The 13,411-nt window shown below is 44.4% G+C and overlaps 1 protein-coding gene across 7 annotated transcripts in view; it reads left to right on the top strand.

Moving 5' to 3' along the window:
- Positions 1 to 13,411, top strand: part of fam13b (family with sequence similarity 13 member B) — a 207,305-nt gene that overhangs the window by 36,354 nt on the left and 157,540 nt on the right. For all 7 annotated transcript variants that reach the window (XM_070878273.1, XM_070878278.1, XM_070878276.1 and 4 more), the window contains exons 4-5: positions 6,511 to 6,685; positions 9,507 to 9,645. In XM_070878273.1, the coding sequence (XP_070734374.1) occupies positions 6,511 to 6,685; positions 9,507 to 9,645 (314 nt within the window). The remainder of the gene's footprint in view (positions 1 to 6,510; positions 6,686 to 9,506; positions 9,646 to 13,411) is intronic.

Here is a 13,411-nt window from a genome sequence, read left to right as displayed (position 1 = left end):
CCAAGCATCCCAGAAAGGGTGGTGAACAAGAAGCTGAAAATAAAACGCCTCTACGTTGCTGTGTCTGTAGCCCTTCAGTGACTCAAGCATCTCTGTCAATAGTATTAGCAGTAGTCTCCAGGGAGGATTGGCATGAAACAATGTACAGGCGCAGAAAAAAAACAATGCTCCATCAAACACACTTTCTCAGTTGCATTTTCTCTCTAATTTACTGACTATCTGCCTCCCATCAGATCTTTCTATGTAAGATAATTAAATCTAAACTGTCTGCTAGATGAGTGGCAGGGGATAGTTCTGAGGATTTTTTTTTTCCTGAAATTATCATGAAACTTTTTTCAGAATAGAGCTGCTTAAAATCCTGAGCCATTGAATCAACCAGCCTTTGGTGCTCAACATGGATGTACTGATTTATGGGCAGAAGCAGAGTGGTAGGTGATAATCAGGAAGTTTCCTTGCCCTTGTTTCACTAACTCTTCAGACTTCATAGGTTCTCATCATCATAGGCAGTCCCTCGAAATCGAGGAAGACTTGCTTCCACTCCAAAAGTGAGTTCTTAGGTGACTGAACAGTCCAATAAGGAAACTACCGCCTCTGTCACAGGTGGGACAGACAGTCGTTGGAGGAAAGGGTGGGTGGGAAGTCTGGTTTGCCGCACGCTCCTTCTGCTGCCTGCGCTTGTTTTCTGCATGCTCTCAGCGACGAGACTCTGTGCTCAGCACCCTCCCGGATATTCTTCCTTCACTTAGGGTGGTCTTTGGCCAGGGACTCCCAGGTGTCGGTGGGGATGTTGCACTTAATCAAGGAGGCTTTGAGGGTATCCTTGAAACGTTTCCTCTGCCCACCTGGGGCTCGCTTGCCATGTAACAGTTCAGAGTAGAGCGCTTGCTTTGGGAGTCTTATGTCGGATATGCGAACAATGTGGCCCACCCAACAGAGCTGTTCGAGTGTCGTCAGTGCTTCGATGCTGAGGATGTTGGCCTGATTGGGAACACTGACGTTGGTGCATCTGTCCTCCCAGGAGATTTGCAGGATCTTGCGGAGACATCGTTGGTGGTATTTCTCCAATGTTTTGAGGTGTCTACTGTAAAAATGGTCCACGTCTCTCAGCCATACAGGAGGGCGGATATCACTACAGCCGTGTAGACCATAACCTTGGTGCCAGATTTGGAGGGCCTGATCTTCGAAGACACACTTCCTCAGGCTGGCACGCTGGAGGCAGTGTCTATGTGTGCCCTTGCTGATAATAGGCTCCCGAGTTATGGAAAGTGGCCCACGTTGTCCAGAGCCACGCCGTGGATCTTGATGGCTGGGGGGCAGTGCTGTGTGGCGGGTCAGGTTGGTTGAGGATCTTTGTCTTACGGATGTTTAGTGGAAGGCCCATGGTTTCGTACGCCTCGGTGAAGATGTTGATGACGACTTGGAGTTCAGCCTCAGCGCGCAGACGCAAGCATTGTCCAATGTCACTGTTGAGTACACCCAGGGCCACTCTCACCTGACTGTCCACCACTGTCCCCCACCTTTTGGTGGGTCTGTCCTGTTGGTGGGACAAGACATATCCAGAGATGATGAAGGAGTCGAGTTGAATGATTGGCATGATTCTGAAAGTATGCCTATGTCAGGCTGTTGCTTGACTAGTCTGCGGGTCAGCTCTCTCAACTTTGGCACTAGTTCCCAGATGTTAGTGAAGCTGACTTTGCAGGGTCGACTGGGCTTGGGTGTGCCTTTGTCATTACAAATTTGATGCCTAGGTTGTTGCGGAGTGGTCCATCCAGTTTTATTTTGATTTTTTTTTTTGTAGTAGTTTGATACAACTTGCAACTTTCTTGGGGCTTGCATGTTTACCAGTACCAAATGGATCAGTACATTCTAGGTAAGTGGAGCGCTGGTGGAGTTTGTGATTTGATGAAATTCCAGGTGTCTGCAGCACCAGGTCCACCATTTGTTGAGGCCTGTGCTAGATAGTGGAATATCATCTCTCCCATCAGAAAACATTTGATATGGCTGCAATATTTCTTTTATAGACCTGATGATGATAGTAGGATCCAAAACATAGGGGAGAATTTTAACCCCCCGCCCCCCCCCCCCCCCCCCATTTATCACATGCGGGTCAATCGTTATCACGTGTTACGGAGGCGCATTTGAAGAGATTTCAACAGGGATTTGAAATTAATGGCTCCAGCAAGAGTTCCTCGGTGATGTGGAGGTGAGATTGAGCATCACTTCATGGGGCTGTTTAAAGTTCTGATTGCCCAATATGAATAAAGGCTCATACAAAAGCAAAATACTATAGATGCTGAAAATCTGAAAAATAAAAACAAAATGCTGGGTCAGGCAGCATCTGTGGAGAGAGAAACAGAGTTAACGTTTCAGATCTCCTCGCCCCCACTCCGCCTTCAGCTCCCTCTGTGGCACCCTGCTCCACTCTTCAATCATCCCCAACAGCCCGGCACCTTCCTGTGCAGGAGATGCAACACCCGCCCTTTTACCTCCTTACCACTGCTTGGCCGCACACACTCCTTCCAGGTGAAACAGTGACTTATTTGTTGTACGTCCAATTTATTATACTGTGTTTGCTTCTCACTATATGGTCTCCTCTACATTGGGGAGACCAAACGCAGATTGGGTAACTGCTTGGTGGAACACCTCCGTTCAGTCCGCAAGCGTGTCCCCAAGCTTAACTTTAATTCTTCGCTCCCCTCTCACTCGGATCTGTCCTTGACCTCTTGCACTGTTCCACGAAGCTCGACGTAAGATCTAGAAACTACACCTCTCTTGATTAGGCATTTTACATAGAAACGTAGACATAGAAGTATGCCATTTGGCCCTTCGAGCCTGCACCACCATTCAAAATGATCATGGCTGATCATGCAACTTCAGTATCCCATTCCTGCTTTCTCTCCATACCCCCTGATCCCTTTAGCCGTAAGGGCCACATCTAACTCCCTTTTGAATATATCTAACAAACTGGCCTCAACAACTCTCTGTGGTAGAGAATTCCACAGGTTCACAACTCTGAGCTCAAGGGTTCATCTAATGACTCTCAAGGGAAAAAATGAAACAGGCCCACTACCACTACCAATTCCGCCTCCCCCCGCCCCTGCACAAAACTGTCCTTCAACCAAGTATATACCCATTGCACATCCCCCAAATTGGTCATATCATGTACTAACATTCATCACGAAGCAATGGAAGGGGCGAGTTGACACTTGGACGCAATAATAGACAAGATGGGGAAATGGTGCAAATCATAACACTTTATGTGCTAATAACATTTTGTCAAACACCCATGTGCTTTCCCATGGTAAGTTACGATAGATTTCTCTTACACGGGTGAGAAGTGTGTGTTCTTTGCGTGGTATTCTCACTCTCTCGTTCCCTTTCATCATCATCCCTCTCTTGGGCCAGTGCCACATCACTCCTCCCACTCTGCTGGAGAGGAGCTTGGTGCAGATCAGTGAGGTGTTGGAATGCCACGAATAAGGTATCTGTCATCCTGATTAAGGGGGCAGACATCTTGTGCATGGTAATCATCTGCATAGACCCATTTGAGAGCTGTGCTTGAAGCTCCGTTGAGGTGGCCACTTTCCATACAGACATTCTCGCAATTACCCTCTGCCAAGCCACTGTTCTACATCCTCTCTGCTATTGTGGAATGCCTGTGACACACCTACTGGTACTTGCAAAGTTGCTGCCACATCTCTCCATTTTCCTTCTCACGATGACACCTGTCGTTCAGCATCCATGTCAAGCTGAGCGGAGCTTGGAGGGGAACTTAAACAGATTATCTAGTCATTATCTAATTGCTGTTTGTGGGACTTTATTGCCAGCAAATTGATTGCCATGTTTCCTACATTTTTCAACATTGACTACACTTCAAAAATACTTCATTTGCTGTGATGTACTTTGTGACATCCCGATGTGATGAAAGGCACTATATAAATGCAAACTCTTTTTATAGAGTTCTGTCATACATTGCACATAATTAGACACTAAATAGATTCACAAAAGTAAGAGTATGAACCAATAATACCAGTAGGGTTTAAAAAAAATTCATTTCTGGGATGTGGGCGCCGCTAGCACGTCCAGCATTTATTGCCCTTCCCTAATTGCCCTTGAGAAGGCAGTCGTGAGCCTCCTTGAAGCACTGCAGTCCGCATGGTGAAGGTACTACCACAGTGCTGTTGGGGAGTGAGTTCCAAAATTTTGACCCAGCGACTATTGACGGAACAGCAATATATTTCCAAGTCAAGATGGTGTGAAACTTGGAGGTGATGGGTGTTCCCGTGCACCTGCAACCCTTGTGCTTCGAGATAGTCGAGGTCACAAGTGTGGGCGGTGCTGTCGCAGAAGCCTTGGTGAGTTGCTGCAGTGCATCTTGTAAATACACATTGCAGCCACAGTGCGCTGGTAGTGGAGGGAGTGAATGTTAAAGGTAGTAGATGGGGTGCCAATTAAGCTGACTGTAGATGGTGGAAAGGCTTTGGGGAGTCAGAAGGTGAGAAACTCGCTGCAGAATGCCCAGCCTCTGACCTGCTCTTGTAGCCACAGTATTTATGTGGCTGGTCCAGTTAAGTTTCTGAACAATGGTGACCCCCAGGATGTTGATGATGGGGGATTCGACAATGGTAATGCCGTTGAATGTCAAAGGACGGTGGTTAGCCGCTCTCTTTATTGGATACCACCATGGGTTGGGAGTATGGAGATCTGGAGCGCGGGCCCCTGGAACATTGTGGGCCACCCCCACCTGCGAGAGGACACCATCGCAGGTGGGGAGTATAAAGAACTGGAGAGTGCCAATACAACATCCAGCGTGAGCTGCTCCAATTGTGCGACGGCTTCGAGGTGGATGACTGGGTGATGTCATCAAAACCCAGGTCGTTGTTTGGAGCGTGGGCAGGAACATCGGCAGGGCCCAGTCACCGCAGAGGAGCGGGAAGGTCGAGGCGGATGAGCGACGAGAGATCGTGGCGATGGTGGGACAAATGATTGAGGCGGAGAAGCGGCGAGAGATCGAGGAAGAAATGCAGCGGATGATCGGGGCAGAGGAGCGGTGAGGGATCGTGGCTGAGATTCTGCGAGTGATTGCGACGGAGGTGCGGCAAATGAGATATGGAGCCCAGAAGAGCCAAGGACCCAGGGGCAGCATGGGCCAGCCCACACTGCGATATGTGTGCGCACAAGGTCCGTGCAGCAAAGCAGGTCTCCAGTCATCCTGGTTAACCCTTGCCACTGGATAAAGGCCTAGCTCTGACAAGCCCGTGTGCACAGGTATCTTCCACCCCTGGAGTTCAGGACTGGGGTATTGTGTCCTACATTGAAACATTGCGAACTCATTCCTTTTGGTGTGGAAGTAAGTCATCCTCGATACGAGGGACTGCCTAGGATGATGATGATGATGATTGTTCCTACTTTGGATTTAAATTCTATTCTGAGCAACCTAAAGATTTGTTCATTCAAAACAATCTAGTCGCCGTTTCAGTACAAATGGTTAACAAATTGAACATAGTGGATGAATGTCTTAATGAGCCTACAGGTAAAGTTCTTGGGCCTGACTTCATCTTTCTTGCTGTGTTGAGAATTGTATCTGAGTTTGATTTGTTTGTGCCATTGATTCATCTACCTTAATTTGAGAGGAAATACATTTTCATGGATAAAATGAAAGATATTCAGTATAGACAGTTACATAAACATTGGAAAACTGGCTTGTAGCATTGTGTTAAATGCTTGGCAGTTTCAGGACTACAAGGCAAAGTCTGAACTTATTCTATGTGTTCAACAATCACTCTTTTGAGCAGCATGTGAAAGGTTCCATTTGTCCCTAACTATAGTAAAAGACATTTTACTAAATTAACTCTTTTTTGCTTAAATTAATAAAACATTATTGACAGCTGAGGGTGAGTACTTTGCTCTGAGTTTTTATGAGAGTGTAGGTCTCTAAACATCAATGTGAATAAATGAAGGAAATGCTTCTATTGCCCCCATCCTTTCCCAATGGATGACAACATTCCTACAGGTTATAATTTAAAATTACAATGAATCCAGTAAATTGGATAAGGGGAATATTTGCTCAGTCCCTTCATGGCAATGTTAGAAATTATTGTGGCAAACATTTTTATTGATGGGTGCAGGGGTGAAACCTACTTGGGCTTTGTTCTAAATCTACTGGGTTTTTTTTTTTAAACATGCAAGTCTGCTTGGCTGTAGATGGTTTCTTAAAATTGGACTGGCCTAGCAGGAAATTTCATTAATTGACGATACTTAGTGATTGAGGAGCCAAGTATAATGGTTTGTTTTTTGTTTGTGTACAAAGGATTGCAATTTGGTTTGAAAGCGCACTCAATCATAGAAAATATACTATGTCTTTATTCTTTTGTAATTCAGAAATGTTCCTTTTCAGCGAATGTAGCTTTTTATACAAACTCAAGATGGCTGTTTTTATGTATGGAGTACATTTATTAAAATGTTTTAATTTTTAGTTCTGTGTGTGTGTATATATTATATATTTTTCAGACAATATTGAGGATGAACTTGGAAGGAAGTTGAAATGCTTCTTAGATGAGCTTCCAGCTGTTAACTACAATCTCCTGAAGTTCCTCTGTAGATTCCTGGTCAAGGTAGCATTCCAAAAGGAAGGAAAGTGGACTTCAAGGAATCTTGCTGCTGTATTTGGCCTGGATGTTTTCCAGTAAGTGTAACACTTTTTTAAAAAAAAAAAAAATTGTGGACTGTATACTTAGTTTTACATGTTGTTTAAATATCCTGTGTGCAGGATTGTATTTAAATCTTCAGATCTGAATGTTTTTGCAAGAATGTTTGTTTCTTTGTTACATCAAAATCACAATTTTCATATATCTGTTAGAGCTAAAAAGGGGAAAATTTCACATCTGACTTGGTTTCTGTTGATATTAGATGAACAGAAAACTATGCCAATATATCTAAGCATTCATATATTGGTGCCATTTCATTAAGTTAGACTTTTTTACTGCATTTGCTAAACAAAAATTAGCATTGCAAGAACGTTCTGCTTGATTCAAATAAATGTGCTTTAAATGTGGATTGTTGAGATTTTAATAAAATAAAAATCTGGAATTTTGGCATCACTGCTGATTTGAATATTTTTAAGATTGAATTCTTAATGCCTGCATGTAATCATATTTGAAAAAAATTTTACAATGGAAGTTAATAAAACCAATGTTCTCACATTCTGCTAATATACCTGAAGACCAAATGTCAAATTTAATATGATTCTGTGCTGTTCATTGCTTTATGTGGTAACTTTTAGTAGTAACTTGATGTTTGGTTAAATGCTGAATCCTTTGAGAGTTGCATTCAGTTAGAAGATAGTTGCTTCACTTTTGGGATTTAAGCTGTTTTTCCACATTAAAGCTCTATATAAATGCTGCTTGGTGGTGGCATCCAGCTCAGGATAATACAATGAAAATCTTTGTGCTGGTTATAAAACTCCATATAGAAATTGCAAGATCAATACAGAGGAGGGAAATCATTTAGTCATGAGTTAAAGGGGTAGCTAGTTTATTTATTTTCCATACAACATGCTATCTTGTATATCACTATGAAGTTACCTATTGCTTGCTTCCTTTCAAAGCTGATGAGTTCAAGTTTCTTCATTTTTTCCTTATATCTCTGTTCCCTGCTAGCGATCATTCAAAAGGCTGTTCTCTGTGCCATTTTCAGGGCCTCTGTCTCTCCTGATGAAAACTGACTAGTCAGTCTTTATCCAGTTCTTAATGGTGCACGTGGAAGTTTTTCATATTACTAATTTGTTTCAATAAATTTTTCTTTTTATTTTTTTTCTTTAGTATAGCTTTCTACCATGGTATTTCTCTGGTGGTTTCCTGTCACTCAGTGTATGGATGGCTGTGGGGAATAGTATTTGGGAATCTACAACTTGCTATTCTGTGCTGTCATTATGGCATATGATTTTGAAAAACGTAATTTCTTTTTTGTAATTTAATTTTTTGAATGCTGACACTATATAAGTGGAAAATTTATTGTCGAGCTCCAACTCTTTCAATTCGGCATTCTCACAATAACTCTGGAACTTTCAAAATTCAGTAACACCTATTAGTATAATATATAATATTCACTTATATATTTTTTTCTAAGTAGAAGAGAAAGCATTAGAAACTGTGAGCCCAAGTTTCCACATGATTTGCGCCTGATTTTTAGGAGCAACTGGTGGAGAACGGACTATCTTAGAAATCACAATTCTCCACATTTTTTTTTCTGCAGTTCTTGTCAGTTAGAACAGTTTCACTTTGGAACAGAATTTTTTCTTCAAAAGGGGGCGTGTCTGGCCACTGACGCCTGATTTCAAAGTTTCCACAGTGAAAACGTACTCCAAACTAACTTAGAATGGAGCAAGTGAAGATTTTTGTAGAACTGAAAAAACCTGTTCTACACATTAAAAAATCAGGCACAGGTTACAAATTAGGCGTCCAGAACGAGGTGGGGGGTGGGGGGGGAAGAGAAGTCATTAAATTCTATAATAAATCCTTATTTATACTTATACAAATATTCTACAAATAAATCCAACCTGAATAAACATTTATAAGCAAAGAAAAGATTAAATAAACCATCTTCCTACCTGTGTGAAAGTGCTTCAGCCAGGGAGAATGCTGCAGGAAGCCTCAAGTTGAGGCAGCCGTTCGTTCGACGGCAGGGGGGGGAAGGAGGAAGCCGTTCCCGACGGCGGGCGGGGGAGAGAGGGAGGGAGGGAGGGAGTGCGAGCCCGACCGACTGAACGCAGTGGGGGGGGGGAGGAAGCCGTTCCAGACGGGCGGGCGGGAGGGAGTGCGGGCCCGACCGACCGACCGAACGCAGCGGGGGGCGGGGGGAGGAAGCCGTTCCCGACGGCTAGCGGGAGGGGAAGGAGACAGTGAGAAGGCTGCAGGAAGCCTCACAAGTAGAGCAGCCATTCCTGACGGCAGAGGAGGGAGACCGTCGGGAAACGGCTGCCTCAACTTCTGAGGCTTCCTGCAGCCTTCTCACTGCTGCAAGAAGCCTCAGTGCTGATCGTGGAAGGGCAATGTGCTTTTATAAAAAAAATGTTCAAAAATTAAACCGCTACAAAGAACTACAAAAATGGCCGAGTGCCAATGTTTCCTTCGCGCCAACGCGCACGCGCAGGGTTGCCGGCAGGAAAAAAACTAATTTAAATGGTACCCGCCCCCTCCCACTTACAAAATCGGCGCGAGTGGTAGGCTCCGCCCCCCTGGGCGCCGCGCCGCGCCAAGCAGACATGGAGCTGCAGGGCGCTCCAGAATCGCGCGGTTTTTTTCCGGCGCGAAAAACGGCGCCCAGCTCGGAGGGGCACCCGTTTTTTATCGTGTGGAAACTTGGGGCCAATATCCTGGAAAAGAAAATGTCTCTGTTCAGCATTGCGTTAGCTGAACATATAACTGGAACTTTTGGTGCTCAAGTTGCCCAACAATGTTTACGCAGGTTTAAGATTTAGTAAACTTTGTTAAATATTTATTTTGCAGTATTTACACAGATGTGGAAGATATGAAAGAACAAGAAGCAGCTAGCAATATAATGTCTGAACTTCTGGAAAATTACAGTGATTTCTTTGGTACTGAAGAGTTTCTGCCCACAGATATTTCAAATTCATTTTGTGTTGAGGTAACTAGATTTGTTAAATTTATTTACTTGAAATGAAACTTCATGTTTCCTGGGGACAGAGAAGTTAAGTGAAGTTTTCAGCTAAATTTGGATGTAGGAACATGGGAATTGCTAGACAAAAAGACCATCTAGTTTGAACGCTACCATCCTGGTAGTCACATGATACAGCAATAATGGCATTGTTGACAAATCAGTCAATTTGTCCTAGGCATGAGGTGAGGAAAACCTGCCAGTGGTGAAAAACTTTGGGAACCATAGGTCCAAAGTCACCTGTTCCTCCTAAACATGCTACATTTACCATACATCATATTTCATTACTATACACTGTACCCTAAAATATTATTTTCTGAAAGAAATCTGTATAATTTGCATAAATCAACATTTTCTGCTTCCACCATTTCCCTAAGGCGCCTGTTCCATGGACTTACCCCCTTCAAGCACAGACACTGTCCTCTGTTCTGGACAAGGTTAAACAGCTTGTCATCGTCCAGTCCCTTTTTAGAATCCTAAAAGCAACAATCAGATGACCTCTCAATCTTCTCTTTTCCAGTGAGAATGTGGCTAACTTACATTATCGCTTGTCATAATCCAATCCCTCCATTCCCTCAATCATTCTGGTTGCCTTTATCGTTTCAATAGCTTCAATATGCTTTTTGTACTGTGGCAACCAGAATTGCAATCGCACCAATAATTTCTAAAGTGCAGGGTTACCACCAAACTATTTCGGCTCCGTGTTGATCGTTTAGTACATCCCAACAGCTTTACTCTCTGCCAGCGAGCATTGTTGCAATAACTTCAATTTATTGTCCGTTAAAACCCTCATCTCTTTCTTTTTCCATGCATATTATTTTCTTTCCATTTGAGTAGTAGTTATTTCCAGGTTTTTTTGTCCTGATGGCAAGCACTTTACATTTCTTTACATTGAATTTTATCTATCCTGTTTCTGCTCAATTCCCAAGTATATTCAAATGCTCCTGTAGCTTATACAAAAACAAAATACTGCAGAAGCTGGAATCTGAAATAAAAACAAAATGCTGGAAATACTCAGCAGCTCAGGCAGCATCTGTGGAGAAAGAAACAGTTAACATTTCAGGTCGATGACCCTTTGTCAGAACTGCAAAAAGTTAGAGATGTAACTGGTTTCTAAGCAAGTGTAGTGGCAGGGAAAGGGGGGAGGGAAGGAAAGAACAAAAGGGAAGGTCTGTGATAGGATGGAAGGCAGAAGAGATTAAGAGACAAAAGGGATGATGGTGCAAGGCAAAAGGAGATGGTAACGGAACAAGTTAAGAAAAAAAATGAACCTAGATAGGGTGTAAATGGAGATGGCAGAATCAATCACAGCTGCCATGGGAAAGAGGGAAAAAAAAATGCTTTGAAATTGTTGAACACGATATTGAGTTCAGAAGGCTGTAAAGTGCCTAAATGAAAGATGAGGTGCTGTTCTTCGAGATTGCGTTGAGTTTCATAGAATCATAGAAAATTACGACACAGAAGGAGGCCATCCGGCCCATTGTATCCGTGCCGGTTGAAAAAGAGTTACCCAGCCTAATCCCACCTTCCAGCACGAGGTCCGTAGACCTGTAGGTTACGGCTCTAAGTGCACATCCAAGAACCTTTTAAATGTGATGAATGTTTCTGCCTCCTACCATCCATTTGGGTATTGAGTTCCAGACTCCTATCACCCTCTGGGTGAAGAAATGTCTCCTCATCTCTCCTCTAATCCTTGGTGACAGAGGGGTGAGGGAGAGCCGCTGGGGGAGAGAGGCGGGGCGGCCTGACAACAGGGGGAGTGGGCCTGAGGAAAGCAAGAGCCCCGGGAGGTGTAGGTGGGGGAGGGGAATGAGGGGTGGTGTGTGGGGAGGGGGAAGATAGGTTAAGGGGATCAAGGAGTATGGAGAGAAAGCAGGAAAGGGGTAGTGAAGGAATGATCAGCCATGATCTTATTGAATGGCTTACTCCTGCACCTATTTTCTATGTTTACGAACTACTTTAAATCTTTGCCCCTGGTTATTGACCCCTCTGCAAAGGGAAATAGGTCCTTATCCATTTTATTTAGGCCCCTCTTAATTTTATACACTTCAATTAAATCCCCCTTCATAGTCTTCCCTGTTCCAAGGAAAACAACCCCAGCCTATCCAATCTTTCCTCCATAGGTAAAGTTTTCCAGTTCTGGCAACAGGTGCTGCGGGTGATCGAGGAGTGGAGCAGGGTGCCGCGGAGGGACCGGTTCCTTCGGAATGCTGAAAGGGGTGGGGAGGGGGCGATGTGCTTGGTGGTGGGATCATGCTGGAGGTGGCGGAAATAGCGGAGTATGATCCGTTGAATGTGAGGGCTGGTGGGGTGAAGGGGAACCCTATTGTGGTCCTGGGAGGGAAGGGAAACTGGGAGCAGAAGTGCGGGAAATAGAATGGTCGAGGGCCATGGCAACCACGGTGGAGAGGAATCCTTAGTTGAGGGAAAAAGACCACCTATTGGAAGCACTAGTATGGAAGGTGGCGTCGTCAGAATAGATGTGACGGAGGAGGAGAAACTGGGAGAATGGAATGGGGTCCTTGCAGGAAGCGGGTGGGAGGAAGTATAGTCCAGGTAGCTGTGGGAGTCGGTGGGCTTATAGTGAATGTTTGTCAATAGCCTATCCCCAGAAATGGAGACAGCAAAATCGAGGAAAGAAAGGGAAGAGTGGAGATGGACCATGTGAAGGTGAGGGAAGGGTGGAAGTTGGATGCAAAGTGAATTAAATTTTCTAGTTCAGGCTGTGGGCAGGTAAAGGCACCGATAGTCATCAATGTATTAGAAAAAGAGGTGAAGGATGGGACACAAGTAGGTCTGGAACAAAGAATGTTCCACATATCCTACGAAAAAGCAGGCATTGGTCGGACCCATGTGGGTTCTCATAGCACTATCTTTAATTTGGAGGAAGTAAGTGGAGTCAAAGGAGAAGTTGTTCAATGTGAGAACACATTCAGCCAATTGGATTAAGTTTCCAGTTTCCTGGCCCCAATCGACTCCTTTTCACTGGACGTTTAATCCCTCTACACTTTGATGCCCCACCAGGATGGCCTGAGGGAACTCAGTTTCTTCCTAGAACAGAGGCCCAACCAGTCCCCATCCACCACCATCCTCCTCCGCCTGGCTGAACATGTTCTCACATTGAACAACTTCTCCTTTGACTCCACTCTCCCTCTAAATTAAAGGTGTTACCATGGGTACCCGCATGGGTCTAGCTATGCCTGCACTTTTGTGGGATATGTGGAACATTTTTTGTTCGAGTCAAACTCTGGTCCCCTCCCTCACCTATTTTTCTGGTACATAATGATTGTATGGTGCTGTTTCCTGCTTCCGCTCTGAACTAGAAAATTTCAGTCACTTTGCATCCAATTTTCACCCTTCCCTCACCTTCACGTGGTCCATCGCCGACTCTTCCTTTCCTCGACTTCTCTGTCTCCATTTCTGGGGATAGGTTATTGACAAACATTCACTAAGTCCACTGACTCCCACAGCTACCTGGACTACACTTCTTCCCACCTCGCTTTCTGTTAGGACTCCATTCCATTCTCCCAGTTTCTCCATCTCTGTTGCATCAGTTTTCACGATGCCACCTTCCATACTAGTGCTTCCAGTGTGTCTTCCTTTTTCCTCGACCAAGGATTCCGCTCTACCGTGGGCATGGCCCTCAACTGTGTGCGTTCTATTTCCCGCACTTCTGCTCTAACCCCTTCCCCTCCCTCCCAGAATTGCGATAGGGTTCCCCTTGTCTACATCTTCC

This window comes from Pristiophorus japonicus, chromosome 4, assembly GCF_044704955.1.
Source record: "Pristiophorus japonicus isolate sPriJap1 chromosome 4, sPriJap1.hap1, whole genome shotgun sequence".
NCBI classification, from domain to species: Eukaryota; Metazoa; Chordata; class Chondrichthyes; family Pristiophoridae; genus Pristiophorus; species Pristiophorus japonicus.
The sequence above is the reverse complement of the archived record's forward strand: the minus strand, read 5'-3'. Positions and strand labels throughout refer to the sequence as shown.